Genomic DNA, 14,447 nt, shown 5'->3' on the forward strand with positions numbered 1-14,447 from the left:
TGTTAAACAATTTAACCCTTTAAACTACTGAACTTTTGAACTGTTCAGCCATTGTAACTGTTACTTGTCAACTATGACTCCTACCCACTGTAGTTAGTTAGCATGTTAGCATTGTTAGCATTGTTAACATTTTTAACAAAACTGCTAAAAATGATTAGCTAAGTTAACTAAGTAACATGGTTAGCATAGTTAGCATGTTAACATGCTAGTTAGCATTTTTAACAAAACTGCTAAAAATGATTAGCTAAGTTAGCTAAGTAACATGGTTAGCATAGTTAGCATGGTTAGCATGCTACTTAGCATAGTTATCATAACTACTAAAAATGATTAGCTAGGTTAGCTAAATCACATGGTTAGCATAGTTAGCATTGTTAACATGTTAGTTAGCATAGTTAGCATAAGTACTAAAATGATTAGCTAGGTTAGCTAAGTCACATGGTTAATATAGTTAGCATGTTAGCATTGTTAGCATGCTAGTTAGCATAACTACTAAAAATTATTGGCTAGGTTAGCTAAATCATATGGTTAGCATAGTTAGCATGTTAGCATGCTAATTAACATAGTTAGCATAACTACTAAAATGATTAGCTAGGTTAGCTAAGTCACATGGTTAATATAGTTAGCATGTTAGCATTGTTAGCATGCTAGTTAGCATAACTACTAAAAATGATTAGCTAGGTTAGCTAAATCACATGGTTAGCATAGTTAGCATGTTAGCATGCTAATTAACATAGTTAGCATAACTACTAAAATGATTAGCTAGGTTAGCTAAGTCACATGGTTAATATAGTTAGCATGTTAGTTAGCATAGTTAACATAACTATTAAAAATGATAAGCTAGGTTAGCTAAGTCACATGGTTAACATAGTTAGCATTGCTAACATAGTTAGCATGTTTAACAAAACTGCTAGAACATTTTAGCTAAGTTAGCTAAGTAAAGATGGTTAAGATAGTTAGCACTGCTATAAAACATTAGCTAAGTAAAGATGGTTAGCATAGTTAAAAATCTTAGCATAACTGCTAGCAAACATTAGAGCCATTTCAACTTTCAGTTATTGTCAAATATCTACTTATACACAGCCATTAAACTATTTTAATATCAACATTCATTAAACTGCTAGAAAACATTAGCTAAGTAGCATGGTTAGCATGTTAGCATTGCTAGCACTGCTATAAAACTTTAGCAAAGTAGCATGGTTAACATAGGTAAAAATCTTAGCATAACTGCTAGCAAACTATAGAGCCATTCCAACTTTCGTCAAATTATCGTCTAATATCTACCTATACACATTCATTAAACTTTCAGTCTGTCAACAACTTTTAAACTATTTACCTTCAACTTTTAAACAGTCTACTTTTAAACTATCTATTAAACTAGCTGTCTATCTTGAATTTCCCCTGGGGATCAATAAAGTATCTATCTATCTATCTATCTATCAACAACTTTTAAACTATCTACTGGCTATCAACAACTTTTAAACTATCTACATTCAGCTTTTAAACAGTCTACTAACTATCAACTTTTATTAAGCTATGCAGCCACCATGTCTATCCTAGCATCACCGTAGTAACCATTTCTGCATTATCTATTTTAACTATGATACATGATATTTTACATCACAACTTTAGCATTTTCATGCACTGGTAATTCCTTGGAATTGCATTTCTAGTTATTTCTGATCCGCTTATGCATATAGTTTAAGATTCAGTTTAATTAGCTCCCCCCTAATGATAGATGCCAACAATTATTGATCTACACAAATATACAATGAATGCCTATACAGTACATGGGTCATGGTTCATTAAAGTCATAAAACAGCCACTTACTTGCAAACTCTACTCTACATTTCTGAAAGCATATAATCTGTAGATAAGATATAGCACCATTTAAAACATGTCCCATCTTTCTCCATGCCATGAACAATGCATTGCCCTCTATTCTGTATAGGCAAATCTAGTGTAAAGGGGATACATTTTAGCCTATATTGTCCAGGCAAAACAGATTAAACACCCAAAACCATATATTTTCTAAAAGCATATAACCTCTAGATGAGATATAACACCAGTTAAGACACGTCTTATTTTCCTCCATGCATGCACAATACAATGCCCTCTATAATGTATAGGCGGATCTAGTGTAAAGGGGATATATGTTGGCATGTTAAGTCCAGGGAAAACAAATTAAACACCCTAAAATATATATTTTCTGAAAGCATATAATCTGTAGATAAGATATAACTGTCAGACACCAAACAGGACGAGGACCACAAAAGCGTCACGTTCGAAAGTTTATTTAAGGGTTGGGGGTTAAGGGGGTTTCAGGGGTTCCGGGGGGGTACGGGAGTCCCAGGAGTTCCAAGAGTCTGCGTGTGTGTGTTCCCCCAGTAGCCGAACAGCGATGGCAGGAGCTGGATGATCCGGGAAGTCCTGGGGGAAACACACACACACACACACACAACAGCAATTGAAACGAAGCAGCAGTACAGTCAAGGACTAGGCGGTATTCGTAGAAGAGAGACGGAAGGCAGGTCAAGATTACCGGGGCTGGAGAACACAGAAGTAGTCGAGCGGGTCCGGGATCACAGGCAAAGAATCAGCGGCGTAGCCCAAAACAGGCAGGTAACTGGTGCTGGTTGCAGTCGATCTGACAAGTGTGGACTGAAAAGCAAGGCTTTATATACAGGGCATGATGAGTGGTGAATGCAGTGCAGCTGGTAGGTTAACGAGGGTGAGGCAGAGCAGAGCAGGAACAGGTGGAGGTCATCAGACTTCAATCAGCGTGTGTTACCAGGCAGAGAGAGAGCTCATGACAATAACACCATTTAAAATATGTCCCATCTTCCTCCATGAATGCACAATACAATGCCCTCTATTCTGTATAGGCAAATCTAGTGTAAAGGGGATATATGTTGGCATGTACAGTCTAGGAAAAACAAATTAAACACTCTAAAATATATATTTTCTGAAAGCATATAATCTGTAGATAAAATATAGCACAATTTAAAACATGTCCCATCTTCCTCCATGAATGCACAATACATTGCCCTCTATTCTGTATAGGCGAATCTAGTGTAAAGGGGATATATGTTGGCATGTACAGTCCAGGAAAAACAAATTAAACACTCTAAAATATATATTTTCTGAAAGCATATAATCTGTAGAATAGTAATTGAGATATAGCCATTCTAACCTGTTGACAGCCATTTTGGCGGCCATTTTGAAAATGACCCCTTTCCCAAGGTCAGATTTTACTAGATTTTTAGCATGTCCAACAGTACCAGAATCCATAAAAAAAACCTTTTGTATCAATTTTTTTGACGTTGAACCCTATATTGACCAGCCTACCTGGCAAAACATGATTGATTGCAAATCAAAATGTGAATTGATAGCCTATGCACACTGAACAGCCAATCAAATAGTGTATTCATTCTGATACACGTTCTTCATTTCCCATTTTCAGAGCTAGGAATGTGGATGAACACCTGCATTTGTTTCAACACGCACACACACACACACAAGTTAAAGTAAGAGGATCATGAGGAGAAATGTTTTGAATTTGCTTAGGGTTAGGGTTAAAAGCTAGCCTGACGTAGTCATACTCAATTCTAGTCAGAATATGAGTCTGATACTGCTCCATTGGGACATGATTATGGGGTGTGTTTCAACCGATACAGGGGGGAATGCCTCTGCATTCAATTGGATAGACCTAACCAATCAGAGCAACAAAATAGCTTACCGTGAGGACGAGACCGTGAGGGTTTAGGAAGAAAACACACAAACCATCCTTCTTCTCCTATATCCCTCCGTTTTTAAAAATAATTCTGTTGAACAGTGATATGCTACAAACATGTTAAACAGCTGGGAAAAGGTTGTCGAAAATCCCTCGAACAGGTGGTCAATCAGAGATTTCAAACATTCGCGAATGCAAACGAGGGAACATGTCACATCAATGCAACATGTAGAATTGCTAGGGCAGTTCATCACAGTTCATCCATTGTGGATTTTCCCTTGATGAAAGTGAAACCACGAGTTTTCCCACATCTCAACTTTAGGTCAAAGTTTTCTGAAACGTTATTGTTAATGAAATAATCGCCTTTCATGTGATACAACCTCATTAAATAATATGAATTTTTCCATATGGGGTCTTAAAAAGCCGCTCACTTTTGTATCCTTCAATTGCATTGAGATTTTTGTTTCAAAAATGCATAACCCCTAATCAAAGGTTTAGGTGGCGTGATAGAAGGTCCATCAATCGTCCTATCCGGTCTTTTGTATGAAAAGCCTGATTTGATTGGGGTCCGCCATAAATTATTTTATTGTAAGGCTCCCCCCATGAACGAAAGTACACAAAACTTGGCATGCATTCAGAGGGTGTCATAAATAATATGAATTTTCCATAATTTTTTTCTTGGGATGGTTGAAATGCCATGTATAGGCCCTACGGTTCTCGAGATATTCACAGAAAAGCCACCTACAGGCTAGTTGGTGTATAGTAATATAAATTAATTTATTGTGTGGCCCCCATGATAATGTGGTTTATACTCAAAACCTGTATCATCCTGATTTGATTGGTCCGCCCGATGATTGTGGTTTATATATCACACGAACTTAGTCAGGGCCACTACACCATCAAATAGGACACTGTAAATGCTAGTTTAAACAATTAACTTTTCAGGTAGCCGATAGGCTAATCATTAGCGTTTCAGACATTTAGAATGTCATTATAATGCTGCTAACATTAGCCTACATGCTGTAACACAGGTATGACATATATTATGTTTTAGTGACCTTGTTGTTTCTATGAACATGAATTGTTGTTTATAGGAAACAACAACTTAGTCGAGGCATAAAAAACCCTGTATATCCTCATTAAGTACTTAAACCTTTGAACTAGCTAGCTAGCTGATAGCACAAGCTGGATGCTACCACCGCTGCTGTACCTGCTAAAATGGTTAGAAAACCGTCCATGCCCCCGTGAATATTTCACTGTTTCAAGGACGAAATCAAAAGTGTCCAAAGGGGTGAAAACCACTTTAAATCGGGTCACATTATTGACTGCTGTGTGTCCGAGGGTCAGCTTGTGGGTTTTGTAAGGGTCAGCATGAGGGACAAGACCTACAAAGTTGTGTGGTGAGTTTTGCAGGGAGGTTGGTAATGCTAGATCTAGTTAACATTAGCTTAGTGATGCTTGGGGGGGCAGCCGTGGCCCACTGGTTAGCACTCTGGACTTGTAACCGGAGGGTTGCCGGTTCGAGCCCCGACCAGTGGGCCGCGGCTGAAGTGCTCTTGAGCAAGGCACCTAACCACTCACTGCTCCCCGAGCGCCGCCATTGAAGCAGGCAGCTCACTGCGCCGGGATTAGTGTGTGCTTCACCTCACTGTGTGTTCACTGTGTGCTGTTTGTGTTTCACTAATTCACTGATTGGGTTAAATGCAGAGACCAAATTTCCCTCACGGGATCAAAAAAGTATATATACTTATACTTATACTCTATGGAACAATGCCAGACCGAACTTCCCGACCTCAAATGTTGTGGGCGGGACTACGTTCGGAATGGCACCCAGGCTAGTTAAAAGCAGAGAACTGTCAGTCTTGACAGTTTAAAGCGGATACATGTTGGCCTCTTTTGTCCAGGGAAAACAGATTAAACATCCTAAACATCCTAAACACCCCTGCTTTGCTATTGGCTAGCTACAGGCTCTACCTGAAGGACAGGAATTCAGGATAATATGGGCAGGCCAAACAGATTCACCTCCCTAGAGAGAAAAGACATCTCATTGTCATTCTCTTTGAGGTTGTGTCTGTTGTCGTCACGTTAGCTCCACTTCCTGCTCCACCTGCTCCCAGGCCGCACCCCTCCCGGCCCCCATGGCTGTCACGGGCCGGCTAGTCTGCATATTTCCCTCTGAGGTGCAGCCTGTTCAGCAAGCTTGGGACCTTCACAGCAGATCACCTGCTCTCCTTACCTCCTCCCTGGGAGACACTGTACATTATTCGGCCTCTGTTCACAGTCTGGGCACCGGATGGGGACTGATATGACGTACAACTTTGTCTTCAAGGGTGAGTTATTATGTTATGTTTGTTTTTATCATGACAGAATTGGAATGGCAGCTGCTCAGGTATCAGTAAGGAAAAACTGTTTTGGAGAGTATCATATGACCATTGCACTTGTTAAATAAACAAAAACTCCACTTCTCTGCTGCCTAGTATGCAATTGGCCAAGCAGCAGTTTGAGGCCAAGAAAGATTTTGTATCTGGCAGACATAGTTTAAAAAAAAAAAAAAAAAATCAAAAATGTTTACTGCTGTGTGTGGATGAATGAATGAGGAACTACTGACAGACTAGATCAGTGGCCTCCACCATCACATGCCACTTAGATGTAAGATAAGCAAGACCACTGATGTTTGAGTAAATGCACAATTTGCATACAAACATGCTGTATACATGCATATGATGTCATAATAAGCGTACACACACTCACTACTTTTGTAGGTTTTAACAATCTATGCAATCATATGTAAATATGTCAATAGTAATCAGTCATTCCCCAGAGTATGTCAGTGGTGAGAAGAACCATCGAAGAGTTGACCTCACCTGTTATGGGTGTGTTGTAATTTGACTGACGTGGCTTTTGCATTTCAAAAGACAAAAAGTACAATAGGAAGAAGTGGGAGAAAATATGTACAATCAACACCAAACCCTGTTAATCGCTCTGTTACCGCCCTGTCCACTATCATAGCAGTGCCCAGTTAGCCTATTCCAGCTTGTTCAAGGGGGTGTGATGTGTACAGTTTTTACTCTGTCTAAGGTAATGTTCTTAACATTTGCACGAGCAAAACATACATCCAGTTTGATGCATTGCATCATCTGTTTTCAAGAATTGTGATGTCATGGCATTGTTTTGGTCATCTGGAAAATGAAATGCTCAGCACCTTTTAGCATTTAGTACACAATGCCCCCTATACCTTGTGTGTTGTGTGGTGAGAACTCTCTGACCTTAGTTTCATTTTAACAATGTGGTGACAACAGTGAATGAATTAAAATGGTGCCAACTGGCAACATGTTTAAATTGGGCACTGAGACAATATCCACAGTTAGCCCTCTAAAGATAAACTATTGATTTGACTTGAGATTGAAACGTCAGCATGAGGCATGAAGCTGATTAAGGTTTTGATCTAATGCTACAGTGGTGCTCATCGGGGAGTCAGGAGTTGGGAAGAGCAACCTGCTGGCTCGCTTCACTAAAAACGAGTTCAACCATGACAGCCGCACCACCATCGGAGTGGAGTTCAGCACCAGGACCATTCAGGTGGAAACCGCCGTCATCAAAGCCCAGATCTGGGACACGGCTGGACTGGAGCGCTACAGAGCCATCACTTCAGCGTGAGTGAGCCTCCTGTTCATAAACATCTTACAGTCAGCAGTCTGTTGTCTACTATTGAAGAGTTTGGTTACAAAACGGTGTATACTCTATGAGGGGCGTAGCACAAGATCCTGGGCCCCTGCATACTGTAGGCAGTCCTGATGGGCCCCCATGTTCCTTAACCCAGGTAAAATAAAATATATTTCAGACTTTTCAAGGGCTCTCTCTCCCCTTGGGCCCCTATAATCAGTAGTGGTTTTAGTCCCAGTCCGACGCCCCTGTACTCTATTTTAAAACATTTTTATATCTTTTTTAGTCCCAGTCCGACGCCCCTGTACTCTATTTTAAAACTTTTTTTATATTTTTTTTTTTCCAAGTGATATCAGTGGAACTGCAACAAAACAACTGCAATTTTATTGATAGTATCAGAAATGTACAATACAAACTTGATTTATGAATCTTCCTGAAAATGGAGATCGGAGGTTTTTGAACCATGCATGCTCCTCTTCAAATATTCATTGGATTTATAAAAATCTTCATTGGATTTATAAGGCACTTGCTGTGCTTTATGTAAAATGTCTTAAAGGAGTATCACTACATAATCTAAAAAATGTGAATGAAATATCTGAATCAATCTCTTTAAAATCTCCCTAAGAGGATATTCTTTTCATCAACAAAGAGCTTCATAGGCTGTATCTGCTAAAAGCATGGCAAGTTATATACAGTTATATAAGTTATACAGCCATTACACTTAGGCTTACTGAAAGTGCACTATGCACATGTATAATTTACATACATGTATCATTTAAACATCCTTTCTTGTTTGCATTAAGACATTAATTAAACAGTATTATGATTAATTGAAATCACATTCTTGTCCAATACCTAAAATCAACTGATCTTCAATCCTGTTATGAATATTTTATTCTAGAACAGCAGATAAATGTACTAAGTTTTCAAAATATGGATATTTAAAGATAGTAAGTACTGTAAGTAAACGTTTATTTATATAGCACATTTTATAGCACAAAAGGCACACACAAAGCACTTTTCACAAAGAGTAGTAAACAAGTAAACAAAAACAACATGAACAATCAACAATTATCAGCAGCTTCTAACGGTGATGTTCCTTCAGGTCAGGAATAGGCAAAAGTACATCCAAATGTATTTTCAAATAAAATACATTTGGATACAATAGCCACACCGTGTATCTAAATAAAATACTGTAATTTTGTATTTTGAAAATACTAAAAAAGAAATACTCTTTAAAGGAATCATGAAATCGCTTTGTAAACCTTCCATATCTGTTTATTTACTCTTTCATCACTATACTGACTTTGATGATTAAGTGGACAGTGTTTGAGCAACAGCTTTTCTCTGCCTACGAGAAATGTCATGAATCTGCAAACAGTCAACAGATCAACTATGCTGACCTGCCTGTAACTTCTCATAGCCTACTGTATCAGAGATGTACTCAGGCAACATGGAGGATGTTCTGATGAAGAATCTGTAGTCACCATTATTACCACAGCCAATTCAGCCAAGTTCAAATTGAACTATTGAAAAAATGAACTTCAAGATAGTCTATGGCATTATTGCATTTAAAGAATCACTTCAAATGTGCTTAAAAGTAACGAGTACTTTATGCTCATATATTTCAAATGTAGTGGAGTCAAAAGTACAGTATTTGTCTTTCAAATGTATAGTGGAGTAAAAGTCACAAGTTTCCAAAAATAGTAATACTCAAATAAAGTACAGACTCAAAAATCATACTTAAGTGCAGTAATCAAGTAAATGTACTTAGTTACTGTCCATCCCTAGTACAGAGAATGAAGTCTCTGACATCAATGAAGTCTCAATGCCCAGAATGATACTGCACTGTGTAAAGCTATTGATCATGTAGAATCATGACCCTTTTAGTTGGTTTTTAACAAACTGGGTACTATGTAAATGCTAAATGGGTTTATATTGACGCCAATGTGGATATATGGATGATACATGAGGTAACTTTTTGAGCAATGTTCCTAGGAACCACATAACGGTTGCCATGTATTCCATGATACAAGAAATTGATGGTTAAAGTTCTCAAGAAACTGAAAAAAATCTGAAGAAGCTTGAGTTTGCCATGAAGAAGCCGTTGTCTTTAACCCAATCAAATACAAATTACAAAATACTATTTTGTGTTTGAAATATGTATTTTGAATACATGTATCATAAATACTGCCCGTCCCTGCTTCAGGTACTATAGAAGAGTAATAGGCGCCTTTCTGGTGTACGGCTTGACCAAGCACCTGACTTATGAGTACCCTCTGTTACCGCCCTGTCCACTATCATAGCGTTCCCTGTTAGACCATTCCAGCATGTTCAAGGTGTGGCAGGTAAAGTGATTTCCTTAACATTTGTACGAGCAAAATAAATGTCCGGTTCAATGCATTGCATGATCGAAATTCAAAAATGGCGATACTGAAATGGTGGGCAAAAAGGTAAAAATAATATCATTAAAGGGCAAATGTCAGGTTAACAATTGTTTTTATTATTAATGTTAGTTAATTTACAGCCAGCATTTTAAAACACAATTGAGCGATGGCATCATAAAAGGGAGTCGTGCCAAGAAAGTATTATATAAATATCTACAAGATTCAAGAAGCTTTATTGCCATTCCTACAATTCAATGTAGAAGCAAAATTTAGTACTCAGGTCCCAGTTGATTAAACAAAGCAACCCCCCCATAAATATAAATAAAAATAGTAAACAATTAAAAATAGGTAAACAAATATAAGAAATTAATTGTAGAGAAAGAAATGTTTTCCTTTTGAGGCAAAGGGCATCCAAAAAAGTATTTTGTATTATTCTTAATTACAATTTAACCTGACAATTGGTCTTTTAAATGGCTGTAAATTTTGTCGTAGTGCATTTAGAGTAATAGTTTTAAAAATATGTATATCTTCACTGATTTAACTACACATTAACTAACATTAATTAAACATTTCGTTAACCTGACATTTGCCCTTTAACTGCTTACGGTGATCTTCCTTCAGGTACTACAGAGGAGCAGTAGGCGCCCTTCTGGTGTACGACTTGACCAAGCACCTGACCTATGAGTATGTGGAGCGTTGGCTGAAGGAGCTGTATGACCATGCTGACCCTCACATTGTCATCATGCTCGTGGGCAATAAGAATGACCTTGAGGGTCAACGGACGGTGCCAACAGAAGAGGCCAAGGACTTTGCAGGTGCTTTTATCTTAACACGGTCTCGGATTGTGTTTTGATCGCATTTGATCCCATCCAAAGAAGTGGAATGTTACTTTCAGTCAATGTTTTTGTTATGTGTTGCCCCTCTGGAGTCAAATAATTGTGCTGCTCTCTCATTATCAGAGGCGGACAGAGTACCCAGCTTCATTACTTGAGTAAAAGTACAGATACCCTTTCCTAAATTTTACTCAAGTACAAGTAAAAGTACAACAGTCAGATATCTACTTAAGTAAAAGTACTGAAGTACTTGTTTTTAAAAGTACTTGAGTATCAAGAGTACAAGAGTACATTTTCTAAATATTGCATTACTACTGCTACAGTGCTTACATTTATGTACAGAAACGTCCTACATGGAGTTATGAAAAATGTTAATGTTAATACCTTGGAGAATGTAAAAGGAATTGAAAGTAAAATCCAGTCATTTTCATCTTTTTACCATGTTGCCAGTGATGGGCAGTATTTCTAATACATGTATATAACATACGTATTTTAAATACAAAATACTATTTTGTAATTGAAACACTTGAAGCAAAAACTATCATTAACTTGTTCAGAAAATAGAAATAGTCTGGCGAGGTGGGGCCACGGGTTGGCACATTGGATGGACCTGCTGCGTCTTCATCCATTGTTTCGTCCATGGTTTCATCTCTTATCTAAATATGACCATGGAGTTGACTTTGGCGGAAAGCTGAAGGTGCTGATAGGCTGTCCCAATCAGTGGCGCCTGCATAATCCAATCACGTTTGAGAGGGAAACAACAAATTGAGGGTTTCTGAGATTTTTCTTTTTTCCTTTTTTTTTAGAATAAGTAACGGGTACTCACGGTTATGGATAGAAATGTAGTGGAGTAAAGAGTACAATATTTGCCTCTCAATTGTACTCAAGTACTGTACTCAAGTAAATGTACTCCGTTACTGTCCGGCTCTGCTCATTATATCAATATATAGCAAATACTGTATATATACTAATATATAACATAATATATAACAAATAACGAAATAACATTTTATCCAGGCTAAATTCAGAATATTTGATAGAATTTATTTTAAGATAGTAGGCTAAGTGTAAACATATAAAACTGTTCTAATAGTGACTTGTGTCTTTACAGAGAGCAGAGGTTTGCTGTTTATGGAGACATCAGCTTTGGAGTCCGTAAATGTTGAAGCTGCCTTCCTCAAAGTCTTAACAGGTCTGTTATGTTCGACCATCATCTAAAGAGCGCATTAGCACAAAGTACATATATGCAATTCCGTGCAGTTGTCTACAATTAAAGAGGTTCTAGTAATCAATATCGCCTGTCTTTTAGCTTTATACAGGCCACATTTGGAAAGTGAAATCATTAAAAGCTGTGTAGTAGTTTAACTTTGCAATATGTAGGAGTCTAACATTGCTATAGGATAACATACTGTATGTACCTGCAACCCCCTAAATGTCCCTTTCTGAGATCTTAAAGTTGGCCTTAACCTTGACATTGACCTTGAGCTTAGCCTATGCATGTGTCCTCTTAATGTTTTTTTTTTTCTTTTATCCAGAGATCCATAGGAAAGTGGCCAGCAGAGAGGTCACTCGAGGATCCATCAGTGCCGTGACCCTTTCTCCCTCTATCGGCCCAACAAGTGAAGCCCACACAGAAAGCAGATCTTGCTGTGGGAGATCCTGATTCCATTCCCCATCCACACCCCTTTCTTTTTTTATCAGTGTATATAAAATAAAAAACACATTCATTCCATTGTGATCCTTTGAGACAGAGTATTTTACTGGATTAATTTCAAGACATCCTTAACATAGAGCAGTTGGAAAAGCTTTTCTGAAATGTGTTACCAGTGTAAATAAAAACCTCATTCTATGGTCATAATGTGAAACACAATATTTAATTGGATTTCTGAAATAAAAAATACAACACAATTGGAAACACTCCTGAAATCCGTACAGTGTTTGCTCATGGAAGTTATTTTTACTCTCTCAGTCCTTTTGTAGTTAGTCATACATATTTTGCATCCTTCTGCGACAGGTTTTGTGTTCTGTCCCTGTAGATTTTGCATTGCATTCTTTGCATTGTGTGCAATAATCTAAAACTATACAAATGTAAATTACAGTGAGAACTCAAAAGTCTATGCAGCGCAAAAGAGGCCTTAATTAGTCTCCACTGTAGACTTTCAGGAACCAAAAGGTCTCTCTGTTCAGTGCTGATCAGTATTCAGTTTCAAGTTGACTTCCAAATGGGCTAGTTTAGGCCTATAGTATGTGATGAATGTGCCTGTAGATGGCAGCAAAGGCATTCAGCACACTAAGCATGAGTTTGTAACCACCACGCATTCACTCACAAGTGTGTACTCCTGTTTCTTGCACTTTTCAGTGTACATTCAGGCAGATTGTGATTTTTGTATTTGGTGGCATTATCTGATTCTAAAACTGTACACACACTCTTAAAACAGTGTGCTGAAAACAACACAACTTGCGTTGTTTTTAACACATCTCTGTGTCCAGATAGGGACAATACAGTTTGTGTTGTTTCCTTTTTTTATTTTTATAAAAATAATATGTTTTTATAACACATCTCTGTGTCCAGATAGGGACAACACATTTGTTTTAAGAGTGCATACACATACACAAGGACAAGGACAACACATCAAACTAAGCACTAAATATTCATGACATGACAATGATTTTCCTATTTCTCATCATCCAAATGTTTGATGCCATATCTAAAAGGATTGTGGTTTACTAGTATCAATATGTATGTGACATACAAGCTTACAGCAAGGCTGCTGGGGAAAGTATACTGCTCAAAAAAATTTAGGGAACACTTCAATCATACACTGGATCGGTACTCTGACACTGTTTGGTTCTGAGCACAAGTAAAACTTTTGAGACGAGTGTTTTATTTTGCAAGAACTGTCAGACATTCTGTGAATGTAGTTTGAGAATGGAGAAAAGGGTGGAAGGTTTCAAAAAATGTGTTTTAACAATTGAGGAAAACTGTAAGTGTTCCCTTAATTTTTTTGAGCAGTGTAGTTTTCTCCGTCACTGTCCCGTGCTGTAACGGTTGCTGGGGAGAGCTGGACCGAAGTGCAAGGCAAGTAGCGCCAAGGCAAGCGTGGAGCAAACAGGATTCTTTGATCAAACTTAGAAAACCGTGATACAAACAACAACCTAACAACATCAATGACCGAGGGGAGACAGAGGGTTTAAATACACAGGGGTTAACAGGGCACAGGTGAACAAGGAATAAGAGACAGGTGAAAACCATAATTAAACTAAAAGACTAGGATCAGGTGAGGGGCGGAGACACTGGCACAGGGAACAGAAACAAAGAAAGGAGCACATGGCACAAGACACAGGAAGTAAACAAAGCAAACAGGAAGACACAAGAGTAGCAGGCATGATGGTTATGGTTATGGATATGGTTATGGGATTTGGCAGATGCTTTGGCTCAAAGCGACATACAAATACAAAACAATATAATACTTAAATTTAACAGTGAATAATTTAAGATGTTGGTCAGACTATATTAAGGAGAATAGCAATAATAAACAACAATGTCAATTAAATCAATAGCCTAATGCAATAAACTATGAAAATAAAGGAAAAAAGCGATAATAAACACTAATGTCCATTCAATCAATAATATAATAACAATAACAATAGCATGGTAAGACTGGAGAATATCAATAATAAACAACAATATCAAATGAATCAACCGCCTAATGAATATAAACAAATAATAACACATAAGAAGCGCTTAATGAACTAAGTACATGTTGAACAGATATGCCTTTAGACTCTTGAAAGACCCAAACTATTACAGGAGAGCACTGGGCAACTCATTCC

The 14,447-nt window shown here is 37.8% G+C and overlaps 1 protein-coding gene across 1 annotated transcript; it reads left to right on the forward strand.

The window, feature by feature from the left end:
* The first annotated feature begins 5,863 nt into the window (after positions 1–5,863).
* On the forward strand, positions 5,864–12,340 carry LOC125284945 (ras-related protein Rab-25-like). Its single transcript, XM_048229115.1, has 5 exons — positions 5,864–6,060; positions 7,188–7,383; positions 10,402–10,595; positions 11,725–11,805; positions 12,149–12,340. Exons 1-5 carry the CDS (start codon positions 6,024–6,026, stop codon positions 12,274–12,276), a joined length of 636 nt encoding a protein of 211 aa, XP_048085072.1. The 5' UTR covers positions 5,864–6,023; the 3' UTR covers positions 12,277–12,340.
* The last annotated feature ends 2,107 nt before the right edge of the window (positions 12,341–14,447 follow it).

The sequence above is a fragment of the Alosa alosa genome, chromosome 20 (assembly GCF_017589495.1).
Source record: "Alosa alosa isolate M-15738 ecotype Scorff River chromosome 20, AALO_Geno_1.1, whole genome shotgun sequence".
Lineage (NCBI taxonomy): Eukaryota > Metazoa > Chordata > Actinopteri > Clupeiformes > Clupeidae > Alosa > Alosa alosa.

What these genes read in the sequence shown, in the direction of transcription:
- LOC125284945 (XM_048229115.1), top strand. Translation starts at nt 6,024, where the DNA reads ATGGGGACTGATATGACGTACAACTTTGTCTTCAAGG. An exon ending in GTACAACTTTGTCTTCAAGG is followed by an intron (nt 6,061 to 7,187) that starts GTGAGTTATTAT and finishes CTAATGCTACAG; the next exon opens with TGGTGCTCATCGGGGAGTCA. An exon ending in AGAGGCCAAGGACTTTGCAG is followed by an intron (nt 10,596 to 11,724) that starts GTGCTTTTATCT and finishes GTGTCTTTACAG; the next exon opens with AGAGCAGAGGTTTGCTGTTT.